The sequence below is a fragment of the Amblyraja radiata genome, chromosome 1, assembly GCF_010909765.2.
Source record: "Amblyraja radiata isolate CabotCenter1 chromosome 1, sAmbRad1.1.pri, whole genome shotgun sequence".
Classification (NCBI taxonomy): domain Eukaryota; kingdom Metazoa; phylum Chordata; class Chondrichthyes; order Rajiformes; family Rajidae; genus Amblyraja; species Amblyraja radiata.
In genome coordinates, this window is record NC_045956.1 from 160181487 (window position 1) to 160203499 (window position 22013).

General features: G+C 47.5%; 1 protein-coding gene across 7 annotated transcripts in view; it reads right to left on the reverse strand.

Annotated features, from left to right (window-relative positions):
• ctif (cap binding complex dependent translation initiation factor) overlaps positions 1–22013 on the reverse strand; it is a 183994-nt gene that overhangs the window by 23406 nt on the left and 138575 nt on the right. For 5 of the 7 annotated variants that reach the window (XM_033033774.1, XM_033033767.1, XM_033033750.1 and 2 more), the window contains 2 exons: positions 21148–21601; positions 1541–1594 (listed from right to left, as the gene is read on the reverse strand). In XM_033033774.1, coding sequence (XP_032889665.1) covers positions 1541–1594; positions 21148–21601 — 508 coding nt within the window. The remainder of the gene's footprint in view (positions 1–1540; positions 1595–21147; positions 21602–22013) is intronic. The other 2 variants (XM_033033784.1, XM_033033760.1) reach the window with 1 other exon arrangement.

Sequence of the window (22013 nt, forward strand, 5' to 3'; positions counted from 1 at the left end):
ACAGGGGCATTAGGGACAGCCTTGTGATGAAACAGCATAGCTTCAGGATAGAGTTAGGAAAAGCTGGTTCTGGGAGTAAACAATATCTGTCGTGTTTTGGACCAGCAAGGTTGAAAATTTCATCGGAAACGAATATTGTCTGTTACAGTAATATTTATATTGTTAGCACAGTTTTAAACTAAAATTATGTTTCTCCAAACCAATGAAAATGCTGCTTGAAAGTTGGAAGTAAAATTTAGATAAGTACGAAGTGAACTGAAAATAGCCACAACTGTGCTCTACTCTTGGTTACTACAGAATATTTTCAGAATCTATATATGAAAATCATATGCCACAACATATATGGTTTGATTTGCTCGAACAAAAGATTTAATTAGCATTCTAGAAAACTGGTTGCAGTGACCGAGGCTAGAAACTACTTATGCCAGAACCCTTCAATCTTTTGAATAATTAGCCATAATTAAAAAAAAGAATGGGAGCTTAATAATAAAGAATGGGATAAAGACAGATCCTGTGCAAAGATGTATAATTAGCTTGGATGTGTGCAATGAGCAAGTGCCTTGGGCAATGATTATGGTGCTGGACAAGATATAAATCAGGAATTAGGAGGTGCATACAGCAAGAGCTAGGCAACAATCATGGGGAACACTAGACCCCACACCAACTGAGTGAACTAAAGTTGCAGCAACTATGGAGGTTATGTAATATTGAGGAAGCAACAATGGGATATGCTTAGATCAGAATGTTGCAACTATAGATGGTTTAATAATCATCTTTGAACAAAGGAAATTCCGGGACAAAATGACCTTAACATGATAGAACTCTGTTCTAAGTTCACGTATGATTTAGTGAAGTCTCAGACTTGGGTTTTAAATCAAGTTCCAAAAATGGCCAATGTAAATTGGCAGATCAAAAGATATGACAGTAGATAAGCAATGGCAAATATTTAAATAAATAATTGATAATTTGCAAAGAATGCGCTTTCCCTTAAGAAATAAAAATTACACATGCAAACACAGTCCATCTGAGGCTAACTGGAGCAATTACAAAATAGAATTAGAAGCTTAAACAAGGCAACTTATGATGCTGCTAAAAATGATAACAAGGATGAAAATTGAACAGATTTGTGAATTCAGCAATGGAAAACCATAAACTAGTGAGAACAAAATAGAACGAGAACAGCAAGATATAAAAGCAGATTGTAAAAGCTTCTAATATATGTGAAAAGGGAAGAGACTAGCAAAAGTTAATACATTTCCTTAAACACAGACAGGCCAAAGTACATTGGGGTACTAGAAAACTGAATAACCATTAAGCAAATACTGGGAAATGTCAGCATTCAGAACAAAATGGGTATATTTACACATTGATAACAAAGGTAACATGCAGGTTCAGCAAGCAATTAGGAAATCAAGTAGTGTTCAGGATTAGAAAACAAGAGTAAAGTCTTACTGCAATTACTTTATAGGGTTTTGGTGACATCACACCTAGAGTACAATGTATAGTTCTGGTCTCCTTACCCAAGGAAGGATGTACTTGCCTTAGAAGGAGTGCAATTGTTCACTAGACTGAGTCCTGGGATGAGGGGGTTGTCCTATGAGGAGAGATTGAGTAGGATCAGCCTGTACTGTCTCAAGATTGCGAGCATGAGAGACGAGAGACTTTATTGCAACACATAAAATTCTGAAGGGCACTTGCTGGGAATCTAGAGTTAGAAGCCAGAGTACTAGGAAAGCTTCAGCGTTGGAGAAGGTGCTTTAAAGCAGAAGGGTGGGTGGAGGGCTTGTGAAAGGAAGGTGGGAGCTTTCTGGCAGTGAAGTTCTATTACAACATTCCAAGGTATCATACATTATATTACAGACCTGCACACTATGCAGAGAGAGATCTTTCCTCGAATACTGATTTGACAGAGGTGTTAGCAGAACATAGGAGAGGTGGAATGAAGGAGTGGTGATAGAGAATGGCCAGGAATGGGGTGGACAGGGAGAGGATTGGGGGCACCAGGAATGTTGGTGGAACAGAACATCGGACTCTGGGGAATAAAAGGCAAATTGGGATTTTCAAACCACTTTTGATTGGCACTGAAGCAAACTAATATTTTCCAGTCAAAGCCCAATTCTGTGCAGAATAGTTTACACCATTTGTGAGCCTTAAATGCACAAAAGCATTTTGCATGAATGACATCAAAACGTGCACTGCATATTGTTTGACACTACACATCACGTGCATAGAGAACAATCCGTCAATTTTGCAGATGTACACCACTTGTACATATAATAACCACCTTCATTTTGTGATTAGGTTATTAAATAAAATTCACCTTGAATAGCACACAAAAATGTTGCAGTCTACAAGAGAATTTCAAGCATACTTTTATTTTGACTGCAAAGGCAAGATTCTTTACTCAAAGGACGAATCTTTGCAATTCTCCACTTCAGAAAGCTGAAGGTGCTTAGTTTAGTAAATTCAAGACAGCAAGAGATACTTGGAACAGATAAGGTTACTGAAGATTGTAGGAATAGTGCAGGAAGGTGGGCTTGGTATAGAACAGGGGTCAGCAACCTTGTTCTGCATTGGGGCCAGGACGCATGTCTGTGAGTGGATGGCGGGCCACATCTATCACGTGTACACATGGATCCCGCCCCGGATGGCAGGCATCAAATCACGCGTTCACAGAAGGTAGACAAAAATGCTGGAGAAATTCAGCGGGTGAGGCAGCCTCATGCAATCCTTGCATGTCTCACCCGCTGAGTTTCTCCAGCATTTTTGTCTACCTTTGATTTTTCCAGCATCTGCAGTTCTTTCTTCTTCTTCTTGCGTATGGCGTGCACAGCCTAAAGTTGTAGGACAACATGTTCTATTTGATTGTGCACGCCGGGTTGATTGCATTCGCCGAAACAGGGCGGACCACTTGAAGGTTGCAATCTTCCACCCCCAGTTCTTTCTTAAACGTGTTCACAGAAGGTGCGCGGCCATGCCGACGGCTTTGCGCAGGATGCGGTACAGCCGGAGCTCGGCGGGCCAGATGATTACGGGGAAAAGAATCCGCCTGCGGGCCGGATGATTTCGGGTTACAGGCTGCTTTCGGCCCGGGGGCCGCAGGTTGCCTTCCCCTGATATAGAAAGTTGTCCTAACCCCCTCATATTTTGTTGCTGTTAAAAACGTTGCTGTTGACAATTTTATGATACATATCACTTTATTGGTGGCTATATCTTTATATCCCTCTATAAGGAAATTAAACAAACTTTAATTAGTAATTGTTTACAATATATTTTGTAGGTTCAGTACTCTGTTGGTAATGGTGGAAGTGAAGATGGTAGAGGACGTTCAAACTTTATCCTCAATGTATCTTTGATCATTATGATTACATTTTAATTTACATGTCTTGTTTACATGAATCTTACGTAACTATTTGAAATCCTTTTATAGTGCTGAAAATAAATTAATTTCTTCACAAATCCAAGCTCTTATAATTTGGTAGATTTCCAATATATTTATATCCTTTATGGAGGTTGTGCATGCAAGGCATGCATTTCAGAATCAAAAACCATATTAATCCATAAAATTGAAATCAATAACATTTGTTTTGACTTTCTGCTCAAACATCTGTTACAACTCAATTTGCCTTATTAATAGGTACACAAAAAAGCTGGAGAAACTCAGCGGGTGCAGCAGCATCTATGGAGTGAAGGAAATAGGCAAAGTTTCGGGCCGAAACCCTTCTTCAGACTGATCGGAGGTGGGGGGGGGGGGGGGGGGGGGGCGGGGAGAAGAAAGGAAAAAGGAGGAGGAGCCCGAAGGCTGGGGGATGGGAGGAGACAGCAGGAGGGCTGAGGAAGGGGAGGAGACAGCAAGGACTAACAAAATTGGGAGAATTCAATGTTCAAGCCCCCAGGATGCAGACTCCCCAAGCGGAATATGATGTACTGTTCCTCCAATTTCCGGTGTTGCTCGCTCTGGCCATGGAGGAGACCCAGGACAGAGAGGTCGGATACAGAGTGGGAGGGGGAGTTGAAGTGTTGAGCAACCGGGAGGTCAGGTTGGTTATTGCGGACCGAGCGGAGGTGTTCGGCGAAACGATCGCCCAACCTCCGCTTGGTCTCACCGATATAGATCTGCTGACATCTAGAGCAGCGGATGCAATAGATGAGGTTGGAGGAGATGCAGGTAAACCTCTGTCGCACCTGGAACGACTGCTTGGGTCCTTGAATGGAGTCGAGGGGGGAGGTAAAGGGACATGTGTTGCATTTCTTGCGGTTGCAAGGAAAAGTGCCCGGGGAGGGGGTGGTACGGGAGGGAAGGGAAGAATTGACAAGGGAGTTATGGAGGGATCGGTCTTTGCGGAAGGCAGATATGGGGGGAGATGGGAAGATGTGGCGAGTGGTGGGGTCACGTTGGAGGTGGCGAAACTGGCGGAGAGAGCCCCAGGAGCCGTGACAGAGGGAGGAGCGACCTTCGTGTGGTGAGATAAAAACCCATCGCGGGGCTTGTCTCAACAGAGCCCCAGGAGCCGTGACAGAGGGAGGAGCGACCTTCGTGTGGTGAGATAAAAACCCATCGCGGGGCTTGTCTCAACAGAGCCCCAGGAGCCGTGACAGAGGGAGGAGCGACCTCCGTGTGGGGAGATAAAAACCCATCGCAGGGCTTGTCTCAACAGAGGCCCAGGAGCCGTGACAGAGGGAGGAGCGACCAAAATCTGCAACGTTCCATTCGCAGATCTCACTTCCAGAGAAGGAGTCTGGTGGAAGCCTCTGATTGGTCAAACGGACTAGAGGAAGCAGCTGATTGGCTTGTATCCCGGGTAAGGCTTTATTGTATTCGGATAAGGGGGAGAATGAGGGCCAGGGCAGTTTACTGTTCTGGATGTCAGATGTGGGAGGTCATGGAGTCTGAGTGCCCTCCAGACGTCCACATCTGCGCCAGGTGCGTCGAGATGGGGCTCCTAAGGGACCGTGTTAGGAACCTGGAACAGCAACCTGATGACCTCTGTCTGCTTAGGGAGAGTGAGGAGGTCATAGATAGGAGTTACAGGGAGGTGGTCACTCCAAGACCACGGGAGACAGAAAACTGGGTTACAGTTAGGAAGGGCAACGGGCAGAGGCAGGGACTGGTGAGTACCCCGGTGGCTGTACACCTTGAAAATAAGTACTCATGTTTGAGTAAAGGTGGGGGAGACAGCCTACCTGGGGGCAGCGACAGCGGCCGGGCCTCTGGCATAAAGACAGGTCTTGTTGCTCAGAAGGGTAAGGAAAAGAAGAGGAGGGCAATTGTAATAGGGGACTCTATAGTCAGGGGGTCGGATAGGCGATTCGGTGGACGCAGACAGGAGACCCGGATGGTAGTTTGCCTCCCTGGTGCCAGGGTCAGGGATGTGTCTGAACGTGTCCAAGAAATCCTGAAATGGGAGGGAGAGGAGCCTGAGGTTATGGTACATATAGGTACCAACGACATAGGTAAAAAAAGAGAAGAGGTCCTGAAAGAAGAATTTAGGGAGTTAGGTAGAGAGTTAAGGAGAAGGACTGCAAAGGTAACAATCTCAGGATTACTGCCTGTGCCACGCGACAGTGAGAGTAGGAATGGAGCGAGGTGGAGGATAAATGAGTGGATGAGGGACTGGTGCAGTGGGTATGGATTCAAGTTTCTGGATCATTGGGACCTCTTTTGGGGAAGGTGTGACCTGTACAGAAAGGACGGGTTGCACTTGAACTCGAGGGGGACCAATATCCTGGCGGGGAGATTTGCAAAGGCTACTGGGGAGACTTTAAACTAGTATGGTTGGGGGGAGGGACTCAAATTGGGAAAGCTAGCAGTCAGTGTGTGAGGCAGGAGGCAGAGAATGGTAGCACTCTGACCCAAAATGTAGGGGAGAGAGAAGAAAAAGACAATAAACAGAGAATAAGAGAGGGTGGGTTTCTTAAATGTGTATATTTTAATGCTAGGAGCATTGTAAGAAAGGTGGATGAACTCAGAGCCTGGATTGACACCTGGAAGTATGATGTTGTGGCGATCAGTGAAACATGGTTGCAGGAGGGCTGTGATTGGAAACTAAATATTCCAGGATTTCGTTGCTTCAGGTGTGATAGAATTGGAGGGGCAAGAGGTGGAGGTGTTGCATTGCTTATCAGGGAAGATATTACAGCAGTGCTTTGGCAGGATAGATTAGAGGGCTCGTCTAGGGAGGCTATTTGGGTGGAACTGAGAAATGGGAAAGGGGTAGCAACACTTATAGGGGTGTATTATAGACCGCCAAATGGGGAGCGAGAATTGGAAGAGCAAATATGTAAGGAGATTGCAGATATTAGTAGTAAGCACAAGGTAGTGATTGTGGGAGATTTCAATTTTCCACACATAGACTGGGAAACACATTCTGTAAATGGGCTGGATGGGTTGGAGTTTGTAAAATGTGTGCAGGATAGTTTTTTGCAGCAATACATAGAAGTACCTACTAGAGAAGGAGCGGTGCTGGACCTCCTGTTAGGAAATGAGACGGGTCAGGTGGCAGAGGTATGCGTTGGGGAACAGTTCGGGACCAGTGATCACAATACCATTAGTTTCAATATAATTATGGAGAGGGTCAGAACTGGACCTAGGGTTGAGATTTTTGATTGGAGAAAGGCTAACTTTGAGGAGATGCGAAAGGATTTAAAAGGAGTAAATTGGGACAGTTTGTTTGATGGGAAAGATGTGGAAGAGAAATGGAGTACATTTAAAGGTGAAATTTTAAGAGTACAGAATCTTTATGTCCCTGTTCGGTTGAAAGGAAATAGTAAAAATCGGAAAGAGCCATGGTTTTCAAGGGAAATTGGACACTTGGTTCGGAAAAAGAGGGAGATCTACAATAATTATAGGCAGCATGGAGTAAATGAGGTGCGTGAGGAGTATAAAGAATGTAAAAAGAATCTTAAGAAAGAAATTAGAAAAGCTAAAAGAAGATATGAGGTTGCTTTGGCAAGTAAGGTGAAAGTAAACCCAAAGGGTTTCTACAGCTATATTAATAGCAAAAGGATAACGAGGGATACAATTGGTCCATTAGAGAGTCAGAGTGGACAGCTATCTGCAGAGCCAAAAGAGATGGGGGAGATATTGAACAATTTCTTTTCTTCGGTATTCATCAAGGAGAAGGATATTGAATTATGTGAGGTAAGGGAAACAAGCAGAGTAGCTATGGAAACTATGAGATTCAAAGAAGAGGAAGTACTGACACTTTTGAGAAATATAAAAGTGGATAAGTCTCCAGGTCCGGACAGGATATTCCCTAGGACATTGAGGGAAGTTAGTGTAGAAATAGCAGGGGCTATGACAGAAATATTTCAAATGTCATTAGAAACGGGAATAGTGCCGGAGGATTGGCGTGCTGCGCATGTTGTTCCATTGTTTAAAAAGGGGTCTAAGAGTAAACCTAGTAATTATAGACCTGTTAGTTTGACGTCAGTGGTGGGCAAATTAATGGAAAGGATACTTAGAGATAATATATATAAGCATCTGGATAAACAGGGTCTGATTAGGAACAGTCAACATGGATTTGTGCCTGGAAGGTCATGTTTGACTAATCTTCTTGAATTTTTTGAAGAGGTTACTCGGGAAATTGATGAGGGTAAAGCAGTGGATGTTGTATATATGGACTTCAGTAAGGCCTTTGACAAGGTTCCTCATGGAAGGTTGGTTAAGAAGGTTCAATGGTTGGGTATTAATGGTGGAGTAGCAAGATGGATTCAACAGTGGCTGAATGGGAGATGCCAGAGAGTAATGGTGGATGGTTGTTTGTCAGGTTGGAGGCCAGTGACTAGTGGGGTGCCACAGGGATCTGTGTTGGGTCCACTGTTGTTTGTCATGTACATCAATGATCTGGATGATGGTGTGGTAAATTGGATTAGTAAGTATGCAGATGATACTAAGATAGGTGGGGTTGTGGATAATGAAGTAGATTTTCAAAGTCTACAGAGAGATTTATGCCAGTTGGAAGAGTGGACTGAAAGATGGCAGATGGAGTTTAATGCTGATAAGTGTGAGGTGCTACATCTTGGCAGGACAAATCAAAATAGGACGTACATGGTAAATGGTAGGGAATTGAAGAATGCAGGTGAACAGAGGGATCTGGGAATAACTGTGCACAGTTCCCTGAAAGTGGAATCTCATGTAGATAGGGTGGTAAAGAAAGCTTTTGGTGTGCTGGCCTTTATAAATCAGAGCATTGAGTATAGAAGTTGGGATGTAATGTTAAAATTGTACAAGGCATTGGTGAGGCCAATTCTGGAGTATGGGGTACAATTTTGGTCGCCTAATTATAGGAAGGATGTCAACAAAATAGAGAGAGTACAGAGGAGATTTACTAGAATGTTGCCTGGGTTTCAGCACTAAGTTACAGAGAAAGGTTGAACAAGTTAGGGCTTTATTCTTTGGAGCGCAGAAGGTTAAGGGGGGACTTGATAGAGGTCTTTAAAATGATGAGAGGGATAGACAGAGTTGACGTGGATAAGCTTTTCCCACTGAGAGTAGGGAAGATTCAAACAAGGGGACGACTTGAGAATTAAGGGACAGAAGTTTAGGGGTAACATGAGGGGGAACTTCTTTACTCAGAGAGTGGTGGCTGTGTGGAATGAGCTTCCAGGGAAGGTGGTGGAGGCAGGTTCGATTTTATCATTGAAAAATAAATTGGATAGTTATATGGACAGGAAAGGAATGGAGGGTTATGGTCTGAGCGCAGGTATATGGGACTAGGGGAGAATACGTGTTCGGCACGGACTAGAAGGGTCGAGATGGCCTGTTTCCGTGCTGTAATTGTTATATGGTTATATGGTTATATGTGACGGCTGGCGGGGTGAAAGGTGAGGACTAGGGGGACTCTGCTCTTGTTGCGAGTGGGGGGATGGGGAGAGAGAGCAGTGTTGCGGGGTATGGAAGAGACCCTGGTGGGAGCCTCATCTATGGTGGAGGAGGGGAACCCCCGTTCCCTGAAGAATGAGGACATTTAAGATGCCCTGGTGTGGAACACCTCATCCTGGGAGCAGATGCGGCGTAGACGGAGGAATTGGGAGATGCGGCGTAGACGGAGGAATTAGCACCAGCATTGCCTTATTAATAACTCTTTTAGAGCAACTATTTGCTTGTGGAATATTATCAATCTTGTACATTGTTATTGTTGCTGCTTCATTAATGGATTACAGTATTATGCACATTCTATTTGTAAATTTACATATGCAAAGTTCTCTGAGGATCATCAATCTTCTTATTGGTTACTATCTATCAATTCAGTCATCCCATTATTGATGAAAGTTTGTAGCACAGAATGAGGCTAGACAGCCTTATATGCTGGTTGATTACATTAATTAGTCATGTTTTGTTCTGTGCTCACCCTCATAATCTTGTTCATTTTCTCATCTGTAATTGCCTGTCCAAACCACCTTTAAAGTTAGGCACAAACTGTGGGTCAGGCAGCATCTCTGGAGAACATGGAGAGGTGATGTCTGGGGTCGGGACACTTCTTCAGACTGGCAGGTGTTAGGTGGATACAGGTGAGTGGGTGTTTGATGGATTGGACAAAGACCAGAAGTGAAAAGACAAAATGCTTTGAGATATGAAAATGAGGAGAGAAGAGGAGGAAAATGTGAAGCCAGATGAAGGGATATGGGTGGAAGGGGACGAGAGGAAGGGGAAAGGCGGGTGGAATGATGCGAGATAGGTGCGTATCTATGTGAGGCACTGGGAAGGGAGAGTGGGACCGATGTCGTTTGTTAGTTATCTAAAAATTGGAGAATTCAATATTCATATAATTGGGTTGTAAGCTACCCAAACAGAAGACGAGGTGCTCTTCCTCCAGTTTGCCAGTGGACTGCCTTCACCCAATGGAGAAAACCAATGACAGAAAGAAAATGGGGATGGGATGGGGAGTTAAAATGGTTGGCAATTGGAAGCTGCAGTATATGAAACATTCTCATCTGGAAGGGGTGCTGGATAAGAGGATAGAGGTAGAGGGGCAGATGTTACATCTTCTGCGATATGGGGGGGCGGGGGGGAAACCAAGTTTCCTAAAGAAAGAGTATCTCCGATATCCTAGACTGGAAAGCCTCATCGTGGGAGTTGATTGAGTAAGGGATAGTTTCTTTGCAAGAGGCAGTGTGGGAGAAGGTGTTGTCCAGATAATTGTGGGAGCCCGTGGTTTTATGGTAGATGTCAGTCGATAGTTTGTCCTTGTGCTGGTGACAAGAGAGATCGAGAAAGGGAAGGGAGGTATCATAGATAGTCCAATTGAATTTAAGGGCAATCAGTCTGAAGGGTTCTGACGCAAAATGTTGCCTATCCATGCCCTCCAGAGATTCTGCCTGACCACCTGAATTACTCCAGCACTTTGTGTCTGTTTTTGTAAACCAGCATCTGCACTTCCTTGTGCCTCCTTTTTAAAGTTAGTTGTGGGAGAATCTTCCACGATCTTTTCAAGTAGAGCATTATGATTCTGAAACTCTCAGTGAAGACAATTCTGATCATCTTGTTTCCACATATATTAAGCAAACACTTTGCTGAACACCATTATTAATGTGGGTGAAAAGTCATGGCAACAGGACAGAACCTCACGCTTATAGTTATTTCTCCTCAGCGCAGACATAGGTATGCCATTGATTTAGCTAAAACTGGTTTGTTAATTAATTTAGATTTAAGCTAAACTGTATTGATATCCATTGCGATCAAATCCCATTCATTCTTTTATTTTAAACATGAGCCTTAAGCTTCCAAACACATTCATGTAAAATACTTTGTCAAATACTGTTTGAAAATGTCATTCATTTATGATAGTTACAATAATAGTTTTAGATCGTGATAAGAACAATAAATATTTCAATTCATCTTCATAGCTCAAAATTACTTCGTTTCTATTTTTTTTTTAAAAAGCTGGCGATAGTCAACAAGCCAGGCTGCATCTGTGAAGAGAGAAACAGGGTTAACATCTAATGTCAATGACATGGTGGCAGAACTGGGTGCACTCAAATAATGGGCATACTTTAAATTGTAAAATGCGAGTGTTAAGGAGAACAAAAGAGACATCAATGATAGGGTGGAGACCAAGAGAAAATCGATTCAACAGATTTGTGTCTGCTGAAGGTGAAGGTTTGCTAAAGGCAAGTACAGGTGCACAACCTTTCATCCGAAAGCCTTGGGACCAGACACTTTTCGTAATTCAGAATTTGTCGGTCTTCGGAATGGAATTTTTTTAGCGTAGATTTTAATGGCTGGCTCAGTGGTAGAGTGCTCGGCTCATATCCGCAAGGTCGCGAGTTTGCGCCTTGATCCCGGCAGTTCCTCGGTCGCGAGTTTGAGTCTTCAATGTATTTTTTTCTTGCAGAATAAATGTCTGTATGAAATGCAGTGTGTTGAATGAATTCCTGAATTTGTAAATGTGACAGCAGCATTGAATCACCTCTCGCACTCATGTCACCCTAGCGGGGCTTCATGCCCTTAGGCGGCCTAAGGCGACATTTTCACACTCTTATATCCGTGTGCAGCAGAGGCGACGTGCGTTTGGCGCCAAACGTGAGCTTTGGTGAGCTTTGGTGTGCAGACGACATCCTGGAAAAAATGTCCGGTTTCTTCCAGGTAGGCGATATACCCTCCCGGGCAATATACCCTCCACTTCTCTTTTATGAAGGGGATTTAGTTCCCCTTTCTTCCAGGACCGACCGGAGGTTCCGCTGTCACCTCTGCGGGCCACTCTCGGTGAACGCTCACTCAACTTTGTCTTGGGATTCCTACTCTCCCGCGCAATGTATCCTCACCTTCTCTTTTATGAATGGGGATTTAGTTCCCCTTTCTTCGAGGACCGACCGGAGGTTCCGCTGTCACCTCTGCGGGCCGCCCTCGGTGAACGTCCTGTCTCCCTGTCCCTGGGATAGCAGGGGGCGATCAAACAGCACAATACCCCCCTCCCCCTCCAACTCCAGAGGAATCCGCTCCCCGATGGGCCGCTACGGCGACAAGTGGCAGTTTGCCCACAGCCCGAGCTGCGCGACCCCAAGAACAAGACGTACCTTGCACACCATCAGCTTTTCCCCATACGGGGAGCGTGTTCCTCTGGAGTTGGAGCGGGGCTGGGCTGGAGTTGCTGATCTGGGATCTCCGTGCTTGCAATGGGCCTGGGGGTCGGTGTCCCGATGAGGGGGCTGTGGGCGAACTGCCACTTGTCGCCGTAGCGGCCCATCGGGGAGCGGCTTCTGGTGGTCCTGATGTCTCCGGCCAGTTTGCAGTTTTCCTCTGGAGTTGGAACGGGGCTGGGCTGCTGCTGGCTGTGGGTCTCTGGGATCTCCGTGCTTGCAGTGGGCCTGGGGGTCGGTGTCCCGTTGGTCCTGACGTCTCCGGTGATTGGCACTGACCTGCTAGCATCGCCGACATGAAGACAGTGCAAAGCCCCCGCGCCGGTGCAATGGGCGGGGTGCTGGAGAGGGGAGGGAAGGGGTCACACACATGGCCGGGAAGCAGAGGGGTGTAGGTGAGGTGAAACTGAAGGCAGCAACAATCTGCTGCTGCTGCCTGCCCGCTGAGTTAAAAAGTTCCCACGCAAGACTCACGATACACTGTGTATCGTGAGTCTACCGTGGGAACTTTTTAACTCAGCGGGCAGGCAGCAGCATATTGTCAATTATTAACCCTCCCGCGCAATATACCCTCACCTTCTCTTTTATGAATGGGGATTTAGTTCCCCTTTCTTCGAGGACCGACCGGAGGTTCCGCTGTCACCTCTGCGGGCCGCCCTCGGTGAACGTTTTCAAGGACCTTTCTTCAAGGACCGAAAAAATGTCCGCTATTCGGAGGTTTTCGTTATTTGGATCTTCGGATAAAAGGTTGTGCACCTGTAGAAGCATAAATTAGGTGGGAACAGAGGATAAATAAATAAAAACATGTTGAAACTGAGTAAAGAATTGGTGGTAATTTGAAATAAAGGAAAATGCTGGAAAAGCTCAACGCTGGACAGCATCTGTGGAGAAAGAAAAACAGTGCTATATCAGATAAAATGTGTAGGAAGGAACTGCAGATGCTGGTTTAAACTGAAGATAAACAGAAAATGCTGGAGTAACTCAGCAGGACAGGCAGACTGGAGAGAAGGAATGGGTGACGTTTTGGGTCGAGACCCTTCTTCAGACTGATGTCAGGGGATTGGGTGAGACAAAGATAGAATGTAGTCAGAGACAGTAAGATTGGTGGGAGAACTGGGAAGGGGGTGGGGATAGAAAGGGAAAGCAAGGGCTATTTGAAGTTAGAGAAGTCAATGTTCATACCGCTGGGGTGAAAACTACCCAAGCGAAATATGAGGTGCTGTTCCTCCAATCTGCGCTGGGACTCACTCTGACAATGGAGGAGGCCCAGGACAGAAAGGAGAGATTGGGAATGGGTGGGCGAGTTGAAGTGCTGAGCAACAGGGAGATCAGGTAAGTTAAGACGAACTGAGCGGAGGTGTTCAGCGAAATGATCACCGAGCCTGCGCTTGGTCTCACCGATGTAAAGAAACTGACACCTGTAACAGAGGATACAGTAGATGAGGTTGGAGGGGATGCAAGTGAACCTCTGCTTCACCTAGAAAGACTGTTTGGGTCCTAGGATGGAGTCGTGGAGGGAGGTAAAGGGACAGGTGTTGCATTTCCTGCGGTTGCAGGGGAAAAATACCTGGGGAGGGGGTCTGGGTGGGAAGGGACGAGTTGACCTGGGAGTTTCGGAGGGAACGGTCTCTGCTGAAAGCAGAAAGAGGTGGAGATAGGAAGATGTGGCCAGTAGTGGGATCCCGTTGGAGGTGGCGAAAGTGTTGGAGGATTATATGATGAAGATTATATGCTGAAGAAGGTCTGTGTGGGAATGGGAAGGGGAATTAATGTGTTTGGCAACCAGGAAATCAGGTAGGTCCAGGCGAACTGAGCAAAGGTATTCAGCGAAGCAAATGTCCAGTCTGCGTTTGATCTCGCCAATGTATAAGAGTCCACACCTTGAACAACGGATACAGTAAATGAGGTTGGAGGAGGTGTAAGTGAACCTCTGCCAAATCTGAAACGTTTGTCAGGGTCCCTGAACAGAGTCGAGGGGGGAGGTATAGGGACAGGTGTTGCATCTCCTGCGGTTGCAGGGGAAGGTACCTGGGAAAGGTGTGGTTTGGGCGGGTAGGTTTAGGCAGACTGAGCGGAGGTGTTCAGCGAAACCATCGCTGAGCATGTGCTTGTTTGTTCACTTTGATCTGTCGTTTTCAAACCATACCCATCACCTCTCCCCTGACTCTCAGACTGAAGAAAGGTCTCGACCCAAAACGTCACCCATTCCTTCTCTCCAGAGATGCTGCCCGTCCTGTTGAGTTACTCCAGCATTTTATGTCAATCTTCGGTACAAACCAGCATTTGCAATTCCTTCCTACACCCCTTGTCACTGTAGGATCTGCTGTATACCCGTGGTATTTCTTGCTCTTGCAGCAGTGCAGGCGAGTTCTGACTCAAAATCAAAAGGCTGGTTATTGTTGAAAGTACTGAATTTAATGTTGAGCCCTGTGGGCTATGGCATTTCTAGACAAACAACGAGATGTGGTTGCTCAAGTTTTTGTCGGGCTTACCAAAGATAGACACAAAGTGCTGGAGCAACTCAGTGGGGCAGGCAGCATCTCTGCAGAAAAAGGGCTTACTTGGAAGAATGTAAGAGGTCAAGGACAGAGGGGTCAGAATAGGAGTAGGATGGAGAATTAAAGTGAGATGCTGCTGGATAAACCAGCCAACGTATCTGCATTTGCTTTCTCCAGTGCAGAGGAGACCACAGCTTGAGCATTGAAGAACATTGAATTGAAAAAGTGCCAAGTGAACTACTGCTTCACTGGATGGGGGTTAAAATAGCAGGTGTTGAACTTTTGCTGTTGTATGGGAAGGTGCTGTGTAAGGAAAGCAAATGCTGTTGGAAATTGAAGCAGTATTATGGAATGAGATTGGTGTTTCAGCTTGATGGCATTTCTTCATGGGGTTTTCCCATCTGGGGCTGACTCCGATTTTCTCTTTTTGCATGTGCCTAACCAAATGAGTCAATAGACAATAGGTGCAGAAGTAAGCCATTCACTGTGATCATCCACAACCAGTACCCCGCCTTCTCCCCATTCCTGCCTTCTCCCCATATCCCTTGTCTCCGCTATCTTTAAGAGCTCTATCTAACTCTCTCTTGAAAGCAGCCAAAGAACTGGCTTCCACCGCCCTCTGAGGCAGAGAATTCCACAGACTCACAACTCTCTGTGTGAAAAAGTATTTCCTCATCTCCGTTCTAAATGGCTTACCCCTTATCCATAACTGTGGCCCCTGGTTCTGGACTCCCCCAACATTGGGAACATGTTTCCTGTCTCAAGTGTGTCCAAACTCTTAATAATCTTATATGTTTCAATAAGATTCCCTCTCATCCTTCTAAGTTCCACAGTGTACAAGCCCAGCCGCTCTATTCTATCAACATATGACAGTCCCACCATCCCGGAAATTAACCTTGTGAACCTATGCTGCACTCCCTCAAGCAGGGACAGTAGCAAGAATGTCCTTCCTCAAATTTGGCGACCAAAACAGCACACAATACTCCAGGTGTGGTCTCGCTAGGGCCCTGTACAACTGCAGAAGGACCTCTTTGCTCCTATACTCGACTCCTCTTGTTATAAAGGCCAACATGCCATTCGCTTTCTTCATTGCCTGCTGTACCTGCATACTTACTTTCATAGACTGATGTAAGTATGTGAGTATGTGTACTTCCCCTTTTCCCAACTCGACACCATTTAGATAATAATGTGCCTTCCTGTTTTTTGCCACCAAAGTGGATAACCTCACATTTATCCACATTGTATCCACAAGAAAAGTCCAGCACTTTTATTTTAAAATTTCCAAAATCTAATGGGTTTTGCTCTTCCTATTTTCACTTGGATTCATAGTTAACTCACTTTTCAATTTCTTGGACCTTGATCCAGATAGAGTTTGAATTAGAAAATGGAAATTCCATTTGCAGATCAACATTCTCCATTGAATTTTTTAATTGTCAAATTAACATAATAGCAAAACAGAGGTCTCCTCTTGAAGGAACTACAGATGCTGGTTTAAACCGTATGTTTAACTGGATGGCGGGGCCAGTTGGGTATGGCTGCCTTGCCTGCAGCTGTCTGTATTTTTGCTTCTTTTTAAAAATTTTTGTATGTTAAAATAGTTTTTTTTTGGAGGACGAGTCTTTTTATTTGGGGGGGGGGGGAGGGGGAAACTGCTTTTCCTAGTACCTACCTTGGCGGAGAGACTGCTTTGCTCCGAGCAGCATCCTCGACCCGTCCTCGCGGCCTACCATCGGGTCTGGAGCGGCCTTTCCTGAGGGGACAGGCCAGAACCACGGCTTCGGCGGCAGCACAGCACTGGAGTGCTATCGCGGAGCGGGCGATATCTTGCCCGGGTCGCTGCGCTGGAGCTCCGGTATGCTGAGACCGCCGACGAACATCGCGAAGCTGCGGGTCTGTGAAGTGGGCGGCGGCGCTGACTTTAACATCGGGAGCCTGGGATCTCTCGCCGAGATCGCCAGTGGTGGAGCTCCGTCCAGCACGGCCTGTTGGCTTCGGAAGCCGCGGTCTCCGGTAAGGAAGCGGCCGTTCCAGGCATCCCAAGTCGCTGAGAGGGTTCTCCCGACGCTGGAGCACCATCACCCGGCGAGAAGGGCCTGGAACATCGGGCCCCGTAGCGGCGACTGCAGAGGCCTCAATAGGCCCGACTATGGGTGGACATGGGGATGGGGACTGGACTTTGTGCCTTCCTTCACAGTGGGAACCATTATGGGGGGATGTTTTTATGTTTTATGTTAAATTTCTTTATAATATTATGTTGTATTCTCATTAATGTGCTGCAATGGCAACTTGAATTTCACTACACCAATTGGTGTATGTGATAATAAGTGAACCTTTGATCCTTTGAGATACAAAAATCTGGAGTAACTCCGCGGGTCAGACAGGATCTCTGGGGAAAAGGAATAGGTGTTGTCTCGGGTAGTGACCTTTTTGCAGACTGAGAGTCAAGGGAAAGGGAAACAAGGGACATAGATGGTGATATAGAGAGATATAGAGCAAATGAATGAAAGACATGCAAAAAAGTAACAATGATAAAGGAAACAGGCCATTGTTAGCTGTGGACTAGGTGAAAATGAGTTACAAACAATGAGACTCAACACGACGACTTTGAAGCCGGTACAACGAATAGGGTAGCAACGTAGAGAGAGGAGATGCAAGGGTTATTTGAAGTTAAGAGAAATCTATATTCATTCCGCTGGGCTGTAAGCAAAATATTAGGTACTGTTCCTCCAATTTGCGTTTGGCCTCACTCTGACTATGGAGGAGGCCCAAGGCAGAGAGGTCAGTGTGGGAATGGGAAGGGGAGTTAACATGTTTGGCAGCCGTAGATCAGGTTGGCCCAGGCAGACTGAGTGAAGTTGTTCAGTGAAACGATCACCCAGTCTGCGTTTGATCTCGCTGATGCACAAGAGTCCACACCATGAACAACAGATACAATAGTCGAGGTTGGATGGGGCGTCTCTGGACAGAGTCAAGGGAGGAGGTATAGGGACAGGTGTTGCATCTCCTGCGGTTGCAGGGGAAGGTACCTGGGGAGTAGATGGTTTCGGTGGGAAGGGATGAGTTAACCACGGAGTGTCGGAGGGATCAGTCTCTGCGGAAGGCAGAAAGGGGGTGGAGATGGGGAAATGCGACCTGCGGTGGGATCATGTTGGTGACAAAAATGTCAGAGGATTATATGTTGTAGGCGCCGGCTGATAGAGTGAAAGGTAAGGACTAGGGGGAGTCTGTCCCTGTTGCGACTGGGTGGAGGGGGAGCAAGAGCAGAGCTGCGGGCTACCGATGAGACCCTTGTGAGGGCCTCTTCTATGATGAAAGAGGGGAATCCCTGGTCCCAAAAGAATGAGGACATGGATGTCCTGGTGAGGAACACCTCATCTTGGGCGCAGAGGCAGCGTAGACGAAGGAATTGGGAGTTGGGGGTAGAATCTAGATTTGGAGGAACTGGGAGGAGTTGCAGCAGAAGTAGTTCAGACTGAGGACCAGCAAAGGAAAGTGTTAGTAGAGGAAAATAGTCTGGTTCTGTGGTCGAGGAAGAAAAGGAGGGATTTAAGGGCTTCCTGGTGGGGGATGGTGGTGTAGACTGAACGTCCACAGTAAAGATGAGAGAGAGGGGGCCTTGGAAACGGAAGTCATTGAAGAGATGAAGGACGTGTGAGGTATATTGGACATAGGTAGGGAGGGATTGGAGTAGGGGGGGAATAGGATGGAGGCGAGGCATGTGGAAAATTATTTCAGTGGGACAGGAGCAGGCAGAAACAGGGTCTGCCAGGGCAGTTGCGTTTATGGGGAGAATGTAAAACCTGGCCATGCAGAGCTGGGAAACGATAAGGTTGGAGGCTGTGGAGGCCAGACAGCTGGAGGTGATAAAATCGGAGACATGTGCAAAACGATAGCCTGGTGCTCAAGGGTAAGTAGGAGGAGGTGTCCGAGAGCAGTCGCCTGGCCTCAGCGCGGTTGAGGCCAGAGCGCCAGACTACCACGGCACCTCCCTTGTCAGCGGGTTTGATGATAATGTCAGGGTTGCTGCAGAGTGAGCGGAGGGCTGTACGTTCAGAGGGGGGAGAGGTTAGAGTACGTAAGGGGAATGGAAAAGTTGAGACAGTTGATGTCATGCCAGCAATTAGAAAATAAAAGGTCTAGAGAGGGTAGTAGAGAAGACTAAGAGGAGGGAGACCGGTGGAGACGGGAGAAGGGGTCATCACTGGGTGGTGAGGACTCGTTCTCATAGAAAAAGGCACAGAGGCGGAGGCGACAGAAGAAAAACTCTACGTCGTGGCCGACCCGGAACTCGTTGAGGTGGGGGCGGAGGGGAACGAAGGTCAGGCCTCTGTTAGGATAGACCGTTCCGTATCAGAAAGGGGGAGGTCAGGGGGGATGGTGAAGACACGACAAGGGTGGGGTTGGGGTCAGAGGAGGGCAGGTGAGTGGACATAGTCTGAGGCGAGATCTGGTGGGTGTTCAGAGAGGAGGGGGGGTGTGAGGATAATTGCACGGGTGGTCGGTGTAACCTGGTTAAAAGAGGGGGAAGGGGTCGCCACGGGGCTACCGCCACTGCCCTTCACTGTCTCTCTGCCACCGTGCCGCATCTTTACACCATCCCCATGCGGGCCCCCACCAGCGGCTCTGCCAACCCCTGCCTCTCCACCGCCCACCAGCGGCTCTGCCAACCCCTGCCTCTCCACCGCCCACCAGCGGCTCTGCCAACCCCTGCCTCTCCACCGCCCACCAGCGGCTCTGCCTACCCCTGCCTCTCCACCGCCCACCAGCGGCTCTGCCAACCCCTGCCTCTCTACCGCCCACCAGCGGCTCTGCCTACCCCTGCCTCTCCACCGCCCACCAGCAGGTCGGAGCCGTCGCATCACCCGAGTTCCAGGCTCAGCACCAGGCCCACAACCTCCACGTAGCAGACTCCTACACCACATGGCCTGACTCTCCTGGGTCCTAATGTCCCCCCCCCCCCCCATGTTACTGGGAACCTCAGTAATGATTCCACTGGGTTTTCCCCTTCCCCCTCTTTTCACCAGGTTACCCCGAACACCTCCCACCCATACACTAGTCCTCACGTCCCCTCAAAGTTCAAATTTATATGTCACATGCACCATAACGTTCAGTGAAATGTAATTTACCATGCAGCGTTACAATTAAAACAGGACACAATACACAACATAATTCAACACAGACATCCACCACAGCATTCTTCACTGTGGTAAAAGGCAATACAGTTCAGACAGTCCTCCTCCTCCCCCTTTATTCACCCGTGGTCGGGGCCCTGACCCTCCGTAGACGCCGCTATGGACGGCCCAATGTTCAAACCCTCTGGTTGGGATGGTCGAAACGCCGATGTCGGGACAGGTCGAGCACCTGGAGCTCCCAAATCGGCCACCTCCTCACCGGAGACCGCGGCTTCAAGATGTTGTAGGCCGCAGGCCAGCGGTCGGAGCTCTTCTCCGGCGAGGGATCGCCCGTCTCTGAACACCCGCCATCCCCCCCACAGGACCTCGCCTCAACCTCTGTCCATTCCCCTGCACTCCTCTGACCCCTGACCTTGTCCTGACTTCATCAACTGTCTCAACTTTTCCACTCCCTCACCTGCTCTAACCTCACCCCCTCTGAACGTACAGCCCTCCGCTCACTCTGCAGCAACCCCGACATTAACATCAAACTTGCCGAGGTGCTGTGGTAGTCTGACGAGCTGACGTCTACCGCACTGAGGCCAGGAAAAATCACCACTCGTCACATCTTCCCATCTCCGCCCCTTTCCGCCTTTTGCAGAGACCGTTCCCTCCGCAACTCCGTGGTTAACTCATCCCTACCCGCCCAAAGCACACCCTCCCCAGGTACCTTCCCCTGCAACTGCAGAAGATGCAACACCCGTCCCTATACCTCCTCCCTCAACTCTTTCCGGGGACCATGACAAACCTTTCAGGTTAGGTAGAGGTTCACTTGCACCTCCTCCAACCTCATTTACTGTATCTGTTGTTCAAGGTGTGGACTGTTATACATCGGCGAGATCAAACGTAGACTGGGCGATCGTTTCGCTGAACACCTTCGCTCAGTTCACCTGGACCAACCTGACCTCCCGGTTGCCAAACACATGAATGCCCCTTCCCATTCCCACACTGACCTTTCTGTCCTGGCCTCCTTCATGGTCAGAGTGAGGCCAAATGCAAACTGGAGGAACAGCACCTCTTATTTTGCTTGAGCAGCTTACAACCCAGCAGTACATTGATTTCTCTAACGTCAAGGAACCTTTGCGTGCCTTCTCTTTCCGTCCCCCTTCCCCCACCAAATTGTACTGGTTTCAAAGTCGTCTTGTTGAGTTTCATTGCCTGTAACCCGTTTTCACCTAGCCCACAGGTAACAATGGCCTGTTTTCTTTATCATCGTAACTTTTTTGCAATGAGACTCAACAAGAAGAGTCTCAACCCGAAACGTCACATATTCCTTTCCTCTGCAGATGCTGTCTGACCCGCTGTGTTACTCCAGCATTTTGTGTCTATCTTCAGTCTCCTCTTGAGATTCTTTTGTCAGAGGGTATGAGAGATGTCGGAAAGAAAGAAAATATTACCTTCTCCTTGAGCCGTCTTTTCAGCCTATCTTTGGAAGATTCCAATAAATTAACTTTAGGTTGATCCACCTGCCGTTCTGAAATGCTGTCCTTCCGTTTTGTCTCAGAGTTCTGGAGGTTCTGTGGCGTTGGACTGCCGGATGGATCAGCAGGCCTCTGGAGCTCCTCTGTTGTTTGGCCAGAACTTTTTGAGGGATCATCGCCTTGGACGTTATTGCTGTCTTTAGCATTCCTGTTCGACTCTTTGTCGTTGGAAGAATATTTCTGGTTATGCTGCCATCGGCGCTGCTGGCTGTAGCCATGGTTCTGCGGACCCTGCTTTCCTGCTGCATGTTGCGCCGGAGGCTGGTATTGTCGTGAGTGATCCCGGTTGTGCTTTGGGTTGCTGGGCTGGTGCTCCCCATGTTGCTGCTGCTGCGGAGCTTTGTTTCCTCCTGGAGTCCTCTGTTGTCTCCTACAAATAAAGACAAGGATGCGTTCACAAGATAGAACAAAACTTGTAAGCTTCTGCTGCTCTTACAGGACAAGCACAACTTTCCATCCTTACAATGCACAACACTCTTCTTAAAGATGGAGCATCTTAAATAAACTCTGCTAAATGTGTCAAATCTGTACTTATTAAGGGCCTGTCCCACCAGCATGCGACTGCATGCGGCAAGAGCGACTAAACCGGAAGCGGGGGCCGCGCGGAGGTCGAGTGATCCCCGTACAGGGCCGGTCATACCAGCATGCGACTGCATGCAGCGAGCGCGACCAAACCGGAAGCGGGGGCCGCGCGGAGGTCGAGTCATCCCGTACAAGTTGACGTGAAGTCCGGGGGAAGTTCGCGCGTGACGTACGCCGTGAAGACGCTGCGCAGTCCTCAA